Source organism: Macrosteles quadrilineatus, unplaced genomic scaffold (assembly GCF_028750875.1).
Source record: "Macrosteles quadrilineatus isolate MER2022 unplaced genomic scaffold, UCM_ALF_1.0 Scaffold_165__1_contigs__length_239483, whole genome shotgun sequence".
Taxonomy (NCBI): domain Eukaryota; kingdom Metazoa; phylum Arthropoda; class Insecta; order Hemiptera; family Cicadellidae; genus Macrosteles; species Macrosteles quadrilineatus.
This window is the reverse complement of record NW_026542758.1, coordinates 3,583-24,940: the sequence shown is the minus strand read 5'-3', so window position 1 is coordinate 24,940 and position 21,358 is coordinate 3,583. Positions and strand designations below refer to the sequence as shown.

General features: G+C 34.5%; 1 protein-coding gene across 1 annotated transcript; it reads left to right on the top strand.

The window, feature by feature from the left end:
* The first annotated feature begins 15,193 nt into the window (after positions 1–15,193).
* LOC128982196 (uncharacterized) lies at positions 15,194–21,144 on the top strand. The gene is made up of 3 exons (XM_054401260.1): positions 15,194–15,289; positions 16,858–16,959; positions 17,374–21,144. Exon 3 carries the CDS (start codon positions 17,374–17,376, stop codon positions 21,142–21,144), a length of 3,771 nt encoding a protein of 1,256 aa, XP_054257235.1. The 5' UTR covers positions 15,194–15,289; positions 16,858–16,959.
* Positions 21,145–21,358: the final 214 nt, after the last annotated feature.

Genomic DNA, 21,358 nt, shown 5'->3' with positions numbered 1-21,358 from the left:
TACTATCATGACAATTCAATCTGAAAACCCTTAACACTAGCAATCAGCCATTTTCCTCTATGCATTTAGTTGATTAGTTTTTAATTGAAACTGCAATAATTACCATACCACTTATGAAATCAATATAAATATTGAATTGGCAGTAGGCCTAAAGTTGAAGTATAAACTATTAGTTTTAGTTCCAATTCATATACAACCAATTTTATTTGTAACATCCTAGTTTAGATCACATAAATAAAGTCTGTAAAATACTGTACCTATTCGATCAGTGTTAGTTTTCAAATGTCCTGTAATACTTCCATTGTATTATTTGAACAGTGGTCATCATCCAAAATTTCCTTCGCACTGTGTTTAGATCTTCTTTTTGCTTGATTTTAAACATAGGTTATGATTCTTTGTTTATATTTACTTAGTTATCTTGTAACCATTTATAAAAATCCATTACCCTAATGTAAAAATTTAAAATGTTTAGTTACTTTTAAATTGTATAGGCGTTATTAAATATTGATATTGTTTCTTCTCAAACCTTTCCATAAATTTCAAATTAGCTGTTGTCGTAATGTAAATTAATAGTACTTCAACCTGTTGGTAAATCGTATAACTGTTTAATGCTATTGAATATCGTGGAACCAAATGGCTTAGTTGAAACAGCTGACTTAATTCTTTAATTCATTTTAAATTTTAGATATAGGCTATCAATCAATATATTGATATCAGTAAATCAAATATTAAATATATCATTTTAAATATATTACTCATAAGCTTAACATAGAAAATTCCAGAGCCGATGGAGCGTAGACCAAAAGTATTGTTAAGATAAAAGTCGTATATGTTAATCAGAAATCTGAGCCAAATTTTAGCCCAATCCGACAAGTAGTTAATGCGTGATTGAACTTTAAACAAACAAACACACAAACGTTCGCATTTATAATATAAGTATGGTAATGTAAGTAAGTTGGCATTGTAGCCGATCCCAAAGAGCTTCGCTTTGCTCCGCTCAATTATAATTAAAAGCATTCAAGGTATGTTTGTAAAGGTATTTCATTTAAGTACTTCATATTGTATCAAAAATTAAATTGTTCAATTCCAATCGATTTTTTGTGACGCTTATGCCAAAATGTTTAGTTTTTATTCTGGGGTATTGATTTTCAAATAAAAACTAAGTTATATATTAATTTTTTTCTGCTATTAGCTTTGAAACTTCAAAAAGATTGAAGTTCAAACTAAAAATAAATGATTTACGTGCAAATAAAAAAATCTTGTTGAGCTTAACATTATTTATGGCATCATACGATGCACTTCTAAGTCAAGCCCAGGATAAATTAGATCAGATAGTTCTGTGCGTATCGTTCGTCAAAGGTAACAAACAACGTTTAACGGGGAGGTTCCCTCACAAACAACGTTTAACGGGGAGGTTCCGTCACAAACAACGTTTAACGGGGAGGTTCCCTCACAAACAACGTTTAACGGGGAGGTTCCCTCACAAACAACGTTTAACGGGGAGGTTCCCTCACAAACAACGTTTAACGGGGAGGTTCCCTCACAAACAACGTTTAACGGGGAGGTTCCCTCACAAACAACGTTTAACGGGGAGGTTCCCTCACAAACAACGTTTAACGGGGACGTTCCCTCACAAACAACGTTTAACGGGGAGGTTCCCTCACAAACAACGTTTGACGGGGACGTTCCCTCACAAACAACGTTTGACGGGGACGTTCCCTCACAAACAACGTTTCACGGGGAGGTTCCCTTACAAACAACGTTTAACGGGGAGGTTCCCTCACAAACAACGTTTAACGGGGAGGTTCCCTCACAAACAACGTTTAACGGGGAGGTTCCCTCACAAACAACGTTTAACGGGGAGGTTCCCTCACAAACAACGTTTAACGGGGAGGTTCCCTCACAAACAACGTTTAACGGGGAGGTTCCCTCACAAACAACGTTTGACGGGGAGGTTCCCTCACAAACAACGTTTGACGGGGACGTTCCCTCACAAATAACGTTTGACGGGGACGTTCCCTCACAAACAACGTTTCACGGGGAGGTTCCCTCACAAACAACGTTTAACGGGGAGGTTCCCTCACAAACAACGTTTAACGGGGAGGTTCCCTCACAAACAACGTTTAACGGGGAGGTTCCCTCACAAACAACGTTTAACGGGGAGGTTCCCTCACAAACAACGTTTAACGGGGAGGTTCCCTCACAAACAACGTTTAACGGGGAGGTTCCCTCACAAACAACGTTTAACGGGGAGGTTTCCTCACAAACAACGTTTAACGGGGAGGTTCCCTCACAAACAACGTTTAACGGGGAGGTTCCCTCATTTTTGAATATATGTCAGTTTATTTATATAGTATAAATCATTATCCAAAGGACTTTTGCCACAGGACTGCTGGGTCAAATTTTAGACCGCAAATTAGCCATTGAATTAATTACAATAAACATCATAGATTTGTTGCTAAGCCAATCTTTTATTTCATGAAATATTCAGAAATACAATTGTGTGTTTATAGGCACTTTTTGTCAAGAACTGCAATTTTAGGCAGAACTTTCCATTGCTGTCACTCAAAAGTAACATATAGTTATAGTATTTTTACATACTAGTTTCTACTCCTTCCTAACAGTTATATCAAAAAAGTTCTTACACAATACATATTTTCATTGAATTCATATATGTAAAAGACTCTTATTTTTGTTGTATTTTATGCCTCTTTATAATAATATTTTATATATCTTGAATTTACAATCATGGGTAGCTAAATAGTCCTTGGGACTTAAATATTAGTTTGTATAGGTGTTCTAAATAGAGCTAGTTTACAGATGGTTCTGCAGAGGTTACACTACATAAGAAGATATTTGGCGTATTTCAATGTGGAGTCTCGAAAAAAATTAACCTAAATTTTAATTGTTTAACAGACAATTGACTTGTAACGAATTAGCATATACTTGATGGATTTAAAAAGGACAGCTGTTGTATCCATATTAATGCTAATAGATCTCAGCTCAACTGTCCAGTATATGGCCAAATGAATTGTGAAACATGGGGTTCTGCTCGAGACAACCGCTAATAAATGATTCGCTTGAAATCCTTAACAATGAACTGATTAATGAACACCTTGAGATAATGTACAATGTTGCATAGTTTACTTAAGTAGCTAAGACTGAATTAATCACTTACAATCATTATCTAAGGAACGCAATAATTGTAGGCTACTGTATTGATCTATTTCAGTTAATGCATTTCAAGATACTATTATTTCAAATCAGATTAAATGCACACAAACGACTTGGATTATCAAATATGCTGGATGAGTCAATATAAGTTTACTTAAAATTAATGTAATGACATTTAAATATGTTGTGAAATTATAGTTAAATAAAAAAAATCATTGCCTTACCAGGAAAGGTTATGGTCACATGTAATGTTGTGCAACGGTACAGACAAAGTAAATTAAACTTAAGTAAACGATTAAGAAACATTATATGACCGACTTCATCAGTTAACTTATCGCAATCACTGAAAAGGTAAGGGTGTTATTAAATCATGCCATATTTTATATTCAGATCTTCAGATTCAAGACGAACAACAACAAAACATTTCAATTTGTCTGGAATGTGGTATTGGTGAATGGTTTTGTTTGTAGGCCTATGTAGCTCCCTAAACTTTGTGGGAACTACCAGCTGATCCTACAGCTTAGACAAAGCTTTCAGGCCCAGGCCCTACCCTAGGGAAAATTGACAGGTTAAAATCAACAATCTTTGCACCATTTAAGATTGGTGTTTAAAAGTATGGTAACACTCTAGTGTTTGTTATGTTTGGATTTATGATATTAAAGTAGTAACCATCTTATCTTAATAAGATCAGACCTAAATATATAAAAAAAAACTTCCACTATTATGAATAATATATTTTATTTCTTACACATACGAAGCTGCACTAATTATTTGTTCGTCAAACTGCAGAAAACCCCGTTTTTAATGAATGCGTTGCGGGTTTTAAATTGCATTTTTAGTCTCTAAGGAGTAAAAATCGTGTTTTGGCCCTCGGGTGTAAAATCTGCTGTTGTCAATTTAGTTGTAAGATTCAGTTATAGACGAAATTGAATATATATATTTAAAGTATGTAACGATTGTTTAACAGATTGTTGTTAATTGTTGCCTTAATGTAAATTGTTCGACATATCGATAGTATAATGTACACTTACACAATCGTAATAGACGAAACGCTTGAATGAATTACTCAACAGCTGATTGATTCCATAAGCAAAATAATTAAAAACAAGTTTGAAGTAGTTTTGAGAGGTTATTTTTACAGGGCATCTATTTTAGTTTTGTATCATAGTTTGTTTAAATGATGGTGCAATATGACGAAAAAATATAGTACATCACACGGGAAAAAAGTGTCTTTTCAACCATTATTTACTGAAAGAAATGAAAAGAAAGGCTTCACTTTAGAGCCTAGTGATGAAATATACTATTTATTTGTTATTATCCATGCACTGTAATCGGATGATATGCCTATACTTGAGCGGTTATATGGACCACAGATAAGTAAGAAAGTATCTTACTTCTCTGTGTAAGTCTTAGGGCAGGCGTTTTTATATATGCCCTTGAGAATAAAGCTTAACACTTTGGTATGATATAAATACAGGAGAATAGAACAAAATGTCTTATTTGCAATGAGGGCGTGATGCTACTCTGTTTACAAACAACACCGTAGCAACCAAACCAACAATATGTTTGTCTGACCAACATGAACACCTGCAATGGGAACTGTATGTTAGGAACTGATGAACTGTAAATACCATCACTCCACTATAGGCCTATTTACTGCTTAGGATACTACGCCACAAAAATATATTACGGTTTGTATAGCTACCGAGTTTGTTTGCAAAAACAATGAAATAGGTCAACTGGTTTATAACCTGATTCCACTATGTTTTTCACAACGTATTTAAACAATGTAGACTGAAAATTGGATATCACATATTGGTGTTATAATTAGTTATTTGGAGGCACAATACAATTTCCCTATCACGAAATAGCCTGTACATAATGTTTTAGCTGTTATGTGATATCTTTGGTCCAGCAACATTGCTCAACTTGGCACTTCACAAACAGTCCAATCACTTCGGTTCAAAATTAAATTCACTTTAGTTCAATCCAATAGATATACTTCAAACATCGTTGTTTCCTTAGAATCACAAACTTATACATAGCTATTATGGTTCCATTCGATTTTGTAATAAGCTTTTTGCACGCAACTTCAACATTTTTTTTTCCATCGTAAAACTTAAATTTACCCTAATTTATATTTTGCTTGATGATTTATACTTCATAATAAACATATATTTCTACAATTTTACAATTTTACAATTATTCTACTAATAAACACTTTGGAAATCGTTCTTCGTTAAAATTGTAAAATTTTAAGCTTTGGTTCCTTTGACATGCTTCATATTCCACTAAATAAATTTAAATTTCTTATCAGCATACTTTTCTTAACACTTTTGTTACTAAGAACCAGCTAACCTACTAGCTTTTCATTTCATTATAACTAAAAATATTTTTTTTATCTACCAATTAATTATATCATTATTGCTGTGACAGTATATTCACAGTATTAACTGCTGTTGATTTTTCTAGAAAGGAAAAGTGATGAATGAAAGATACATACTCCCTTTTTAAGATGTTACAACCACCCTGAGATAAATCAATCTACCGATATATTGGTGGTGAAAGAAATATCAACTCTTGTATCAGCTCTGGACTCTCCAGATATATTTGAAATGTTTGTAGCAGAAAAAAACAATGAATATTCTCCTAAAATTGTAAACAAAATAAAATATCAAAAAGCTTACCTCCACCAAATCAAGCGATACTTTGACGGATGTAGAAAAAATATAACGAATATCTCAAAATAAGCCTATGATGAAGAGATTAATAATTACAGAAACTGGCAAACCACTACAGAGCTAACTCTGAGATTAAGAAATATAGTAGCCTAAAGTATTAATTTTATTTTGATTATAAAAGAAATCAAGATCATAAATTGCTTTAAAGCTGAAAGCTTTCGGTAAGGTTTATTGTAGCTTTGAAAAAGAATTGAAAATTCCAACTGTTTGATATTTTCAATGTCAGTAAACTGAACTTGTAATAATTTTGGGTAAGGTTGTGTTAATTGGTTGAAATGCGAATATTAATTATTTTTTGCTTCGTTTTTTATGGTAGGCTAATCCTAGGCATAATATTGCGATATAAATTCAATGAACCTAAGTAATAACTATATTAGGTTTATCATTTAACTTACACCTTTGTTTTTCCTAATGTTGTTTATTCCTCACCTAGACACTTTTTACAGGCAACAGATTGAATTATATTATCATAGGCCTACATCATAGATTTATTTTGTATCACGATATTTGATCAGGATAAATCGCAGCACAGCTATAATGGATAGAGCCTTATCCAAAATACACATCAATCCAAAAAAGTTTAATCTTTAATTTAACCTTATGTTTTCCATGTACATTTCAAATAGCAGTTACATATAGTATAAAAATTTGTTATCTGCCATGCTAAGTTTTAGAATCTTAAAATATCCCTTAACATAGTAACTCGACAAAATATCATCCAATTTTAATTAAATCAAATAAAAAATATGAACCTAGGTTTATTTGAACGAGTTTAAGAACCAGCATTATTGGACTATGGGAAAAGGGTTTTAAGGGGTTTTAAGAAGTAAAAATTAGGATTTCCTATTTACGACCCACATAACATATAATTTGCAAATTATTTTAAAATCATTTTGTAAAACAAATAATGTGTAATTACGCGATACTGTACGCCACATTGTTGCAACTTATAAAAAAAACTGTAAATTTTTAAGTTTCAACATTATAATTTTTGTCATTAAGTAAACTGCTGATGGTTGATTGATTTTTAATATATTTTGGTCAATTTTTGGTTAATTCATACTAAGCTAGTACATGTTGCTACGGAACGCACTATACAACATTTCATTAGCAACAAACCTTAAGCACTCAGTACATACAACGTAATTTAAATATGTAATTATTCTGACATGTTTAAGGAATATATATTTTAATGAATAACTAATCAGGGTAATGGAAATTCCCTTAGTTTGCATATTTTCTGTGGCTGTAGTATTTTTGTTTAAAGTTCCACGTAAATAGATAGTATTAAAATAATGCATTTAACAGTGTCAAAACTACTTGATTTATTATTTACCTAGACTATAAGAGTTGGCGTCACATACAGAAGTTTGAGACGTCGCTCTAAATTAGAATTTAAACTAGACAAAGTTCGACCACAAACTACTAAATTATGCTGATGACAACTAACGTTTTACCTCCAGTCATAAAATATGACCTTAGAAGTTCAATCTGAAAATTTCATTTAATGTCAAATCATTGGCAAACAGAACCTGCATTATGTAAGTAACAGACAAGCCTATTTTTTTCTTTCGCAAAAAGGGTTCAATATACTTTGTACACTTTGGTAATAATAAAATAATAATAAATTATAGCAATTATCGAAAAAACATATTTTTGAAATAAATTGTCTAGAGAGTTCTGCTATCATAGGTCAAACATTTATTGACATATATACTATTTCTTGCAGTTCTTTAAATGGCGTGCCTTGTTATCTCATTGAAAGTTAATGGTGCAGTAAAAAACAAACCGTTAAGGAGTTATGAATGTTTTTGTAAAAGGCACATACAGACATACAGATGCTAAACAAGTTGAGATAGGACACTTGTATCGAAATTTTTGCTTGTTTTGATCTCCCGAATAATTTGATAAAGTTTGTTCCAGTCGAAGCTGGACACCCTGTATACAACTAATGCCAAACAAATAACCTATTAATTACTTTCACTGTTAAAATATTTAGTAAAACATTGTCATCCGTAAGTTTTGGTTGATAAACGAGGTGTTGTAAATGCAATAGTACACATGAAGATACACTTTCAACCCTTAATTGTCAAAACCGGTTTATTTCGAAGTGTAAACAGGGTTTGTTCGATAACACAACTCAAGCAAATAAATTATTTTAGCCTAATTAGGTCAGTTTGCTGTGTAGTTAAGTGCTCGCCTGGTAATATAGGAGAGCAGGATCGATAATAGCGATAAAACTACTATTTTTCAAAGGAGACTAATTATACCTTGTTGCTGTGTTTAATGATTCAACCATTTGATAGTAGCCTAATAGTCATGTCAGTAATTTTTTATCAATGGCTTTAAAAACTTTCGAGAAAGTTAGGTCCAAATCACTTAAACACTTGTTATGCGGCAGCTAAAAGCCGTTACTCTAACCTCAAGACACTTACCAGAATAAACAACACATGAAGGGAAAACTTTCATAAAATATGATGTTTAAATAACCACTCATCTCTGTAGATGATCTGCTCAAGACGATCAATTATTTACGAGAATATGAATCGTAGGGATGTTTACATAGAAGGATATTTTAGCAACATTAGTCTAACAGAGAAGGCGGGTAAGCAGCAGATGGGGGTTGTTTAATGGCGCGTAAGGGGCCCTTTGAGAGGGAAACACAACAGGTGCTAAATGTTGAATTTGCTGCTCACTGAACCTTATCCCGCGATACAAATGTGTACCTTTATTTACGAAATAAACTTTTATTCATCGCAAATATCACAAAGATTACCAAAGAATACATACATTATCGTATTTAAACAAAGTTTACCAATACAGTTTTGTTGTGCATAATATTGTGAGTATTATATTTATTTTAACATTTTTATGGGGAAAAAATTGGACCAATGGAGGAACAGAATAAGGCATGTTTTTTTAGCTGTATGCACATACAGGTTAAATATGTTCGTGGGTATGTTAAATAATGCAAAAATGTTGATGAAGTTTATTAGGACCTAAAGTAGTATAGGAATCCCCAATAATTCATTTCCCCCAATATCCTAATATGCTTTACTATACACACAAACAATATATAGCATAAAAGCTTTTAAGAAGATAAAACTGTATAAATGTAAAACTACCGGTATCGGTGAGTACAAAAAGTGGTTTACAAACACGTCAAAAATTTAAATAATTTGTCGTCTGTTATCTAAAAAGTTTCTATGTGAAGGTAATTTATCCGGTTCAATGGACCAATATAACAGGAACGAGAACCATCAGTTGCACAACAAATCATTCAGTGGAGCAGAGAATGATTATCAAAATGATTACATCACTATTGTGTCCAAGCTCGTAGTCAACGTAATATGTATTGTGTAAAATAAAGGAACGATAAGAACAATCTCATTAATCACTTACATGTATCATATTTGTGAACTTGTTTCACATTTTATTACTCAAAATAAAATCATATAATAATCCTAAATGAATAATCCTAAAGGAAAAGTGATGCACTGGGGAGGAGACCACGAGGGAGACCGAGGAAACGCTGGACGGATGATAAAGAAAGATTTGGCCAGGAAGGAAGTCAATGAAGATACCGCAAGAGACGGAACGACGTGGAGGCAGTGTGTTGGTGAGGCCAAGTACCACTTGAGGTACAAATGACCATTGGAGTAAGAAAGTATTTAGTCAGGCAAATTTATGGTCACACAGCTCTATCCCTCATTCATCCTGAGATACAGTATATGATTAAACAAAATGATAAAACTAAGACGAAATTAACAGGTATTATTTAGTTAAATTAACATTTTCAGAAAATATCGTTAAAAGTACTATTTTATCGATACACGGGGTTTTTTACAGCCTGTACATCATATGTGTGTTCCACCGAAACAAATAAACATAGTTCTACAACATAGTTTGGTAGGAGAAGCAAAGTATAAATTTCCAAACTCCTATGCAATAATTCCTAAGTCTACTTTATCTCTGAATATATTTTAGTCAAACGTGAAGCAATCTCTTCAAAGCGGCTTTGTTCATTGATTGGATGTTTCGTTAGAGAACTGATCATTAGCAAGACCATTCAGGCATAGAGTTATTGTACTTATCGCTAATGGAACTCAATGGAACTACTCTTCCTCATTTTCTGGTTTAGTTTTTTTATTGTACAGAAAATGCTGATTATTAAAAAATTAATTTAACATGGATTGAGATTATATTCTACCACTCAATGTTAGAAATGAATGTAACAAAAACGTATTTAGAATAATCACACCAACAAGTTGTTTTACAAGTTAGTTTATAGCCAGAGTATTATAATTTACAATCGCCCCTAAAATTAAAAGAGGTTCTCATATTTTTAAGCCACATGTTAATAAATACGTCATTAGGTTATGAATCTGTTGAAAAACAATTTAGGAAAACTTAATCAAAATTAAAGTCCTTAATAAAATACCAAAGTATTTTATATAATAACTGGCTAATAATTCTTATGTGTGATTACCTCCGTTGAAAGGGGGCAGTTATAATTGAAACACAAACTGGAATTAAAAAATTTACCCCTGTAATTTTAGTGATGATAATCAATGATAATAAAATAACTTAAGTGGTTTTGGTTTTTGAATTATCGACCTGAGTTGAAAGCTTTACAACTATAAACTCGTATACTATTTCATCTACACTTTCACAAGCTGTGCGAATGGGTTTATTGAAGTACTCGAGATAAGAAACAAAATACAAGATCCTCTTTCTCCTAAAATTGAATATTGGAATTTCATGGATCGGTAATTTCTTTTTATTGTATGACTACGACGAATCAGGTGTTACTACGTTTATTTTTAGTAATAGTAAGAAAGTTAAGTGCTTTGCAAACTACTCTATGGTTGGAAATAAAATATTAGTGATTGTTTGTATACTGAAATGCTGTAAAGTCAGTTTTACAATTTCCTAATTCTATATCAAATGCATGGCTATTATCTTTATCAATGCTAATGTCTAATAATGCTTTTGCTTTGCTTTTGCTAATGCTTTAATGCTTAATCAATGCTAATTTAACTGGCTGGGTAGCTGAGTGGTTATAGTGCTCGCCTAGTAATCAAAAGGTCGCCGGTTATATCCTGAGAAAAGACAGTAGGCCTAGCTTTTTCATGGTTCGAAACTGGACCCAGCTGTTCCTGATCATTGGCCTTTAAATAAATTATCCTGACTAATAAAAACGCTGATCTTAGTCAGTAACAAAGCTACAAAGGTCATCACACACCATTCTACACTCATCCTTCACTCATATTTGGGTTAAAATACGCACCTAGGTGGCGTCCTCATCTCAATGATTGGTAATTAATAATTGATAATTGATAATTGATAGTTTGTTTTAAAATAAATAACCAGTTTTTAATATAAAAGTAAAGTAAAGATAAATTAATTTTCCTAAGCATTTAGCATGTTTCACTTCCAATATACCTACGTACGACGTACGTGTTTAGCACGTTCAATATCCCTACGTTGAATCAAACTGCAAATCGAGGATCCTGTTTAAAATGTTAAGATTATTTAAAAAGATGACGAAGCAAAACAGAAATGTAAAAAAGCCATAGTACACTAACGGTTCCTATGCATCGCAATACTGACGGAGCACTCAAACACCTGCAATAAAAACTAATCTCCTTCTAATGAATTAACTGATTCAAAACATAATCAGTTTAAATTTCTGTGATAAATTTAAACGTACTGCACCGTCATATAAGTGATATTTGTTTAGTTATTATTTTGAACGTATAAATTGGATATCTTTGTTACACGCATATCATATATGAATAATTTTCAATCGTGTTTTCACCGTAGAAAAATTATTAACAAAGTGTAAGGGGTAACAGGGACATTTATCTCTGTAAACTCAGTGCAGGACGAAAAAAGGCTTAAAAATATTCACTTGTTATATCCTTAAACTAATTTAGTTCTTGTTACAGGTTGGTTGGCCGTCCTGGCCGGTGTTGTATTGTTGAGATTGTTGTCGTTGCGTTCGAATAAGTGTGGTAAAATAGTCGCGGCAAGAACTTTGGTGTTATGGTGCTCACACTTAAACTTAACGTGCATAATATTGTGCACGTAGATACGCTGTAAGTTGCCTAGTCGTAGTTATAAACGTATTGAAACTTTTCTCATGTGTCTGATAAGACATATCAGCTACAGGTTGAGTAGGTCTGCGCAGCGGTAGTCGCGCATCTGCCGCCGCAGGGTTGCAAGCTGAGGGACAAGTTCCCGGCCTCGATCCACGCTGCCTTTCACTCAAGAGCTGCACGGTGAATTTATCTGCGCCTGCAAAACGGCCCACGCAACCTCAATACGTATGTGTCATGCAAGATTGCGTTTTACAGATTGACGGCACTAATAAATTGTCATAACTTACTGCTACAGCATAATTTCTACATCTTGAGGTTTATATTATATATGTGGTCGTGGAGTGCTTTTATTTGTAACTTTTTGAGTTTTGAAGGACTTCTTTAATATATCTCAATAAAATGGTTCTGACTCGAGCCAAAAATGCTGAATCTGTTACTAATAAAATAATGCAGGACACACAGCACCTTGATGATTCATCTGAGACTATGGTTATGAGTTTGTGCAATGAGTTGAATAGACTTTCAGTTAACTTCTCAAACGTAAATTTTAATGACATTGAGGTGAACTTTGCATGTTTGGTTAAGACATTGGATGACTCTCTGGGCTCACTTAAACGGCTGGAGTCCCTCGTCAGCGATCTTCAGCTTGAGAAGGTGGCTCTGGAGACGAGAACTGAGCTGGAAATTCAGAGAAGACGCACAGATCTAAATGATTCTTTTAATGTTCAAGAGAGTTTATTACACGAAAAAGACACTATCCTTAGAGAAAATGCTGATAAAGCAAGTAGACTAGTTCAACTTAAGTCTAATTTTAATGTTTTGGAACAGGAATGTGCTTCCCTTAAGTCTTCTCTCTCAGATAAGGACTGTATTATTTCTAGTGTTAGAGATGAGCTAAGTAAGTGCAAACACAACAACTCAGATTTACTTAGTACTGTAAATGTTTTGAAAACTCAACTTGAAGAAGCAAATGTTAGCTCATAGCACAAAAGCAGGTGGTTAGATGACAAAGTTATTGATTCTTATTTTGATTCATTCTCTAAAAGTAATTTTAACGTCCTGAATAAGATCTTGTTCATCGGTCCCACTGTCTCTCAACTTGTGAAGCATGGCAGTAATAAAGACATTGAGACAGCCTTATATGATCTTTCTTTTAATTTGTTTGACTATGCCTTTTTATGTATTAGCAATAATCCTGCTGTTCTTAAAGATGATTCAGGTAGCCAATTGGTCAACTCAATTTTCGCTATGTGATGGTCATGTTAGTTACATTTGTCAGAGAGTCTCAAATAGGTTGAGAATTTTACACCGTTTGAGAGGGATACTAGTAGATAGGGTTGCCTGATTTTTTCCTCTGGCGAATAAAAGTGACTGCGACGTTGGAAATGAATATACGAGTGTGGGCAGGGGACGATTTGTCCTCGAGCGAGCGACGACGACTTGTGCAGGTTAAAACTGTATGTTAGTTTGTGTAGACTGTAGGCACTAAGCACTGTATATATAAGAAGTATGTAAGTATTGGTTAGCAGACAAGTAGAGGTTAAACCAGAGCTGTAATTACCAGCCCGCTGTTGTGAGTATAAGTGCGAGGTGAATGTCATGGCTGGCTGTACAAGTGATTGCAGTAGAAAGTGAATTCACTTTCAATTCGGCGCACTAGGTCATGAATGCAACTCAGCGCAACCTGTCTGACCTAGAGAGCTGACACTAAGTTAAGTAACGCTTGCGTAAAATACACATGTCTACATCTACATATAGTACTTAAGACTAAAAAAGGACTGAATAAACTAAATACGTATTCAGTGAGCAAATATCAAACATTTATTGTTTCCAAATTTTTATATTCGGAGAGTTCCCGCTCATCCCCAAGTATTGAACCCGATATGCCTTGCTCTCAGCGATTTCCTTCAGTTCATCTGAACTCAACGCCTCGCTGAACCGCTTCGGTAAGAATATACAGAAGTCGGCACTCTTTTCTGGCACATGGATGTCTAGGACGATGGACGCTCCGTATTTGGTGTTTACTGCCCTCCCTGCCACAATGGAGTAGCCCTCTTTGTTAGTAAGCGCCGAAACGTCGATCTTAGGGAGGTATGGTCCTTTCTCCAGGGTGTTGAGTTTTGCTGCTAGGGCCATGATTATGATCTATAAAAAAAATATCCTGTTTTAAAAGTCGTACTAATAGTATGCCATATTATAGGCCGAGTACTGATATAATGAAAATTTATCGAGTTAACTAGCTTAGCATTAATAGACAATGCATAAACAACTGGAGCACTACAGCATAAATAGTACAATTGAAGATTGCTGTGTGAAACAAGTATGTCACAGCATATAACGCAAGGTGTAATATCATAGAAATATTAGCGCAACGGAGGGCAACTAGATACATATAAAACGTTTAACAGCTTAGTAATAACAGCTAAATGTATAGAAAACCCGTTGCACTTGGAATATACAAATATAACAAGTAAGGTTTGCAGATTGTAACAAGTATATCGCTGCATATATTGATTAGTAGAGTGTAATACCATACACATAGCAGTCCATCGTAGCGCAACTATATACATATTACAAATAGCTCTAAATAGTTAAATGTGTAGCAAAACTGTTACACTACAACATATGGATATATTGTAACCAACGTTATCTTGTATCATGTGTCAGGAATACCGTTTCATATAACAAGTAGTAGAAATATTAGTCAGTATAACTTGTAGGCAGTACCAAGACAGTATAGCAAACGCAGCAGTGTAGAGAAAAACACATATTGGGACAGACAAAGGGGGGAAACCTTGAGTAAGTGGAGGGTATGAGAGTAATGCATTATTATGCATTAACGCAAAACAAATATCAGCACAGCAACAAATAAGAATATATAACTAGCACTCTTAGAAAATACAATTATGGAGCTATAGTAGTAGTAGAAAAGTGTAAGCTAAATAAGCATATACAAACTAAAAGATCATACAAGTAAGATTATTCTCACAGTTAATGCATAAGCACACGAGACATACCTGTTCGGTTGTGTGCAGAGAACTGTGCAGCCATGTACGCTTATGCCGCTTATAAGCAATCCTGGCTCCCCACAATCACTGACCTTACACAAACTGTATAAAAGCAGCCCATTGGCACTGCAAAGTTGTATTCGACTCCAGCTTGCATTGTGAGTAACTCGTGCACCTCGGTCAGTTTGTGCGTCTGGGGCAGTACGTGCATCAGTTGAAGTCGTCTACGCTTGTGTGATGCCAGAACATCTTCTCCATAGTTGTAAGTACAAACATAGCGTAGTATGCAATATAGTTGCTAGGATTTTAAAAAGACCATTAGATCTAAGCTTTTCTTATAACTCCTTGCTCTCCTTACCATAAGAGCAACGTTAAATAGCTAGACTCAAAACTTACAAAATTATTTACAATTATTTAATGTCAAATCTGAGTGTTGTAAAACGTGGTAATGCTCGTTAAATTAGAAATCTGAAGTGAAGTATGTAGCTAGAATATTAAAAGATGTCTAAAAATCTGTTTGATTAGAAATACGTTGATCTTTAAAAACCAATTATATATTCAATAAATAAATATGACTAAATAAACTTCTAATAATACGATTAATATAGATTAATTATACAATCTCTGGCTATCGCATGATTATATGTTGAATATACACTTAATCAATACTATATACAATTTGAAATATTCTTCTCTCAAATCAATACAAACATTCTATTTCAAATGTCGCCAAGAACTAGTTTGTGTAAAAAGAAATAAATAATCCGCTAGTGTGTGTTTGCATTTAATATTGTTCTTACTGGACAAATCATGACGCTAGCCAAGGGTTAAGGGTTCTTCCTTGATCAAATAACTAGCTATTAAATATAAAGTACCCTAGTGACTAGGGAATGTAGGTACATAAATAAAAGTCAATAAATATTTCTTTTAACTATATATCTATTAAAATATATATGTTCACTGTTTAGTTTTTATTACTTAATAAATGATTTTTAACCTATACCCTATAGAAAAAATTAAGAACACTTCTATACTACAATGTTTTCAAAGAAAACGTACTAAAAAAAAAAAAAACTAATTAATATCTATCAGAAAGAAAAATCATTAGGTATTATGAACTTAGCAAGCATGTAGGATTATTTTAGAAAAACTTGCATATACGCATTTTTTTTTTTAGTCATAAGTTAAGCTAGCAAAATAAGAAAAATAAATAAATAAATCATGCTTAGAAATGAGTGTAGATTTTGTCTTTAGAGCTTTAGCTTAGTATATGCATAGATTAAGCAACTTTAAAGCTCGTTCTTTGTGTCTAACTCTTGAGTGTTGTCCCTGCTTGCTAGTGCAGACACAACCATCTCTCTACCATGTGATGTGTAATTCTATGATTTCCGCATTATTGTTAGGCTAGATAACTAGTGAATGCATTATTGGCTATGAAAAAATCACTTTATTTGCATTAACAAAGTTTAAAATTATTAAATTGGCAAGAAAAAAAATTGTAAAGAAAAACACGAATGCTTAAAACTAAACTTTGTAACTTAAGTTTTGTTCGGCATTTCGATATTGTTAATATAAATTTTGTGTGATTATATTTTAAGCTTATATCACAAATGTTTTAAATATAACATATTGACACTAATCAAGTATGGATGGTGAATAAAGATATTTTGATTTTGATTTGACGATCTATGCAGTGGATAGAACTAACAAAAAACTAGCTTCAGTTGTTATATAATGATGAAAAATCTACTTAGGAAGGAGTATGCTTTATTTTTGGTATTGACGAAACTACTATATATGACAACTGACACTTTATTTTTACATTCACAGCGCTAGAAGTGAGCAGTCATTCCCCACGTGCCGTCTTGCAAAGTTCCGCTTAGATGTTAAACCTTCAATGAGCAGTCTAGCTGTGAAAACTTCTACAACAATGTAAGTAGAAAGCCCTATCAGTTTTATATCTTCTTGGTACTACGTTTAGTAAACTATTATTTGAGAGCTTACAACTTAATATAGTCGAATGTAAAGAGCCCCTTAATACCTCATATTGTCCTAGCAAAAACTGCACTAAACCATGCAGCTATATAAGCAACATTCATTGTTGCAAGAAATCCACACAACTAAAGACAAAATGTGTGTAATATGAGCTTAAAGAATCTGAATTGTAAAATCACATGCTGAATATGATAACACAGGCAATAAAACTTAAATTAAAATATTAAAATAGGTAAGTGCTAAAAATTAATGTTTTTTTTTTAAACTTAACGTAAACAATCTCAAACCAAATATAATAGAACTATAGCAGACAGTGAGCAATGTACTTAATGTTTGAAATTAATGTTCTAGATGTATCTACAATGTGCCATCTGTCGAGAAGCCTACTTCCTTAGTGCATCCGCAAGGAGCCGTCACCAGCAAATGTGTTTGGCGTTGAACGACTACTTCACATCAGCAGTAGCGAGCAACAATGACAACAGACGAGAGACACACGAGGCAGCAATTCAGACACCTCCACAGCAAATTAAAGCAGTACCCAGTGCCAGTGGCTTGAAAAGAAAACTACCACCTCCAAAGGTGACTAAGCGTCCTGTGACTAGTGTATTGTCAAGTCCATCATCACATACAAGTTCAACAACAAGGCTGACGTGGTATTTAAAAAAAGGTCTTCAATCAGCCAAAGACTATGTTATAGAAAATAATGAAAACCTCTACAAGGACCTACCGCCATTTATTGAAGCTGCTAACGAAGTGGTGCTCGATATACTACAAGATGAGCTACGTGTCACCAAATCCCTCAAGTACAACGTCGTACTGGAGGCCGTCTACTGCCATCCTGAAGGACATTGTGAACTTATGAACTTCAAGACCACGTCGAGGCTTGTACACAGCGCCTGTGATGAGCTACAAGAGCTGCTGAAGAAGGACGCCAGCAAACTGCTTCGTGAGGAGTCTGAAGCGCAGGCGAAAGGCAGTGGATGGACTTTGCATGAGGTAAAGAGCCTCACACTTAGACTAAGCAAATTTTCATATGCATTGCCTGCTGGAAGTGGCTATCTGCCACTGCCTCCAAAAATTGCTAAAAGGAAATGCATTTTAAATGTAAAAAACAGCAATGATTGTTGTTTCATGTATTGTATATTAGCCAAAAGTCTACCTAATATACGTTATGACTCAGTGCTTACTGAGCATAGCTTTAGGGAGTGTGAAACACATTACAACTTTGATGGTATTTCATTTCCAACGCCCATTTCACAAATGAAAAAATTTGAAAAACAAAACATCAACACTAGCGTAAACATCTTCGAACTGGACGAAAATGCCCATATTACACCACTCAGGATAGTTGATGAGCAGCAAGACCATTTTGATCTCCTCCTCGTTAGAAATGATGAAGGAGAGGCTCATTTCACATTAATATTGAATTTCACAAAGCTTATGCAGCCACAAATTACAAAAGGCAGCAACAAAATTACAATCTGTAAAAGGTGTAGCACCTTTAAAGAAAACAGGCGTTGTGTACCGTCACCTCAGCACTGGTTGAGTGAACATTTAATGCTCTGTGGAAAATCAAAACCAAGTGAAGTGATTTTGCCAGAGCAGCATAAAAGCAAACTTAGATTTGTAAGCTATGAGATGCAAATTGAAGTACCAATTGTAGTCACAGCTGACTTCGAATCAACACTATATCCAGTTCCCTCGACAGACAATGCCTATCAACGGCACGAGGCGAACTCGTTTGCTTATATCGTAGCAAGTAACCTTCCCAAAGAGCTGTTAGAGGAAGCTGAGATAAACACCTCACCCTACATACACAGATCGGAATCGGCTGCAAAAGAATTCCTTTTACAAATGCAGGAGCTAGCTGTAAAAGTAGAAAAGCTGTACACCAAAAATGTGAGTATGATTGCATTAAATGATGAACAACAGAAACGGCATGATGAAGCGACAAACTGCGAGCTGTGTGAAATAGCATTCGATGAGACATTGGTTCAGTCAAGGAAATGCCGGGACCACGATCATATAACAGGTCAGTTCCGTTATACCTTATGCTCGTTGTGTAACACCCGCTGTCAACTTCCAAATTTCATACCAATATACTTTCACAACCTTTCTTCATACGACGAAGCATTCATTATTAAGAACTTGGCAGTATTACCCAACAGCGAAATAAAAGTGATCCCTAGTAATTCAGAAAGATTCATTAGTATATCGATAAAGATTGGGAGGATGTGGCTTAGGTTTTTGGATTCATTTCGCCTAATGGCGGACAGCCTTGCGAATCTCGCTTCGTATCTCACACCGACGGAACTCGTAGAGTCATCCAAACTTGTGCCAGAACAGCATGTGGAGTTGATTAAAAGAAAAGGGATTTATCCCTATGATTATGTAAAAGACTTTGCTGTATTCAGTGAGGAAGCACTGCCACCACGTGAAAGCTTTTACAATGCCCTCAATGACTCGGAAGTTACGGATGCAGAATATCAACATGCCCAACACACTTGGAATACAATGAAAATGAAAAATTTTGGACAATACCATGATTTTTATCTGTTATTGGATGTTTGTCTTTTAATGGACATAATTCAATGCTTTCGCAAAAACTGTCTAGCCACCTATAATATTGACTGTTGTCATTCATTTACAGCGCCAGGTCTAGCATGGCAGAGTATGCTACGTATGACTGGTGTAACTTTGGAATTGTTGACGAACTATGACCATTTCTTAATGTTTGAAAGTGCTATTAGAGGCGGTTTGGTACAATGCTGCCACCGCTATGAAAAAGCCAACAACCCACTTTTAGAGAACAGCGAAGACTATGATCCAAACAAGGAAACCAAATATATGTTGTATTTGGACTGCATAAACTTGTATGGAAGCCAAATGAAAAAACACCTTCCAACTGGAAATTTTGAGTTTGTAAATGATGTTGATGATCTTAATTGGTCAAACTTACCTGAAGATTCGCCGTATGGACTTTTACTAGAATGTGATGTCACAGTGCCAGAGCACTTGCACGATATAATGAACGACTTCCCCATTTTACCAGAACAAAAAGATGTGGATAATCAGGGAAAACTACTTGCTACGCTTGAAGATAAAAAACACTATATCGCTCACTATACAGTGTTCCAGCAGGCAGTCAAACTAGGCTTGAAAATCACAAAAGTTCACCGAGCGTTGCGATTCTCCCAGTCACCGTGGATGGAAAAGTTCATCGACAAAAACACCATATTAAGAGCTGAATCTACAAATGAGTTTTCCAAAGCCTTCTATAAATTTATGAACAATAGTGTGTTTGGAAAGACGTTAGAAAATGTGCGCAATCGTGTAGATATTAGAATAGTAACTTCTCATGAAGCGTTCCAGAAGCTGTCACGTCAAGCAAGATTTGTTGACAGAAGCATTATCGCTGATGGTGTAATCGCGGTACATTTAAGAAGACAAAAGGTAGTATTAAACAAGCCGGTCTATGTTGGTTCTGTAGTTCTTGACAAAGCAAAAGTTCATATGAACTGGTTTCATTATATGGTTATGAAGAAAAAACTAGCTCCGCCAGACTTTGAAGTGTATGTTAACTATTCTGATACTGATTCTCTATTATATACCATAATTACCAAGTTAAACCTAAATAATGAATTGAAAGAAAGATTGGGAGATGTACTGGATAGGTCATGCTATCCCAAGGAGCATGAGCTGTGGCTGGAAGGAGCGATTCCTCAAATAGGCACATTTAAGGATGAATGTAAAGGAAGACAGCTATTTGAGTATGTAGGATTGCGTTGTAAAATGTACTGCTACAGGTTCAACTCCAGCCAACAGACAACGGCAAAGAAAAAGTGTAAGGGAATAAGCAAACGCTATGTCGAAAACAAAATTTCATTTGATCACTACAAGAAGGCACTGTTTGAAGATAAACAGTACAGAGCGACATTTAACCAGATAAGAAGCAAGACATTTCAACTCACCTCTAGAACAGTTGATAAACTCTCTCTGTCAGCCAATGATAACAAACGCATAGTGTTGCAGGACAAAATTAGAACTTTGGCGTATGGGCATTATCGAGCTCGTCAAAATGACGATGGAGGATCGTCAGAATATGATTGTAGTCAGTCTTAGCTCGATGGTTGATCAGCACTCTTTAGGAGTAGTCAGAATGTTGTATTCATTGAGTATGGATGCTGTTGCCCGTACTATTCCATATGAAAAAGAATATGAAAGAATCGAGGATATCGAAATGTTTTCGATACTCCCTTCCCTCATGCACACAGAGTTGAGAAGCTCTATTAAACGGACTTGGATAAAAACTACAACAGTCAACAGTGATTTAATA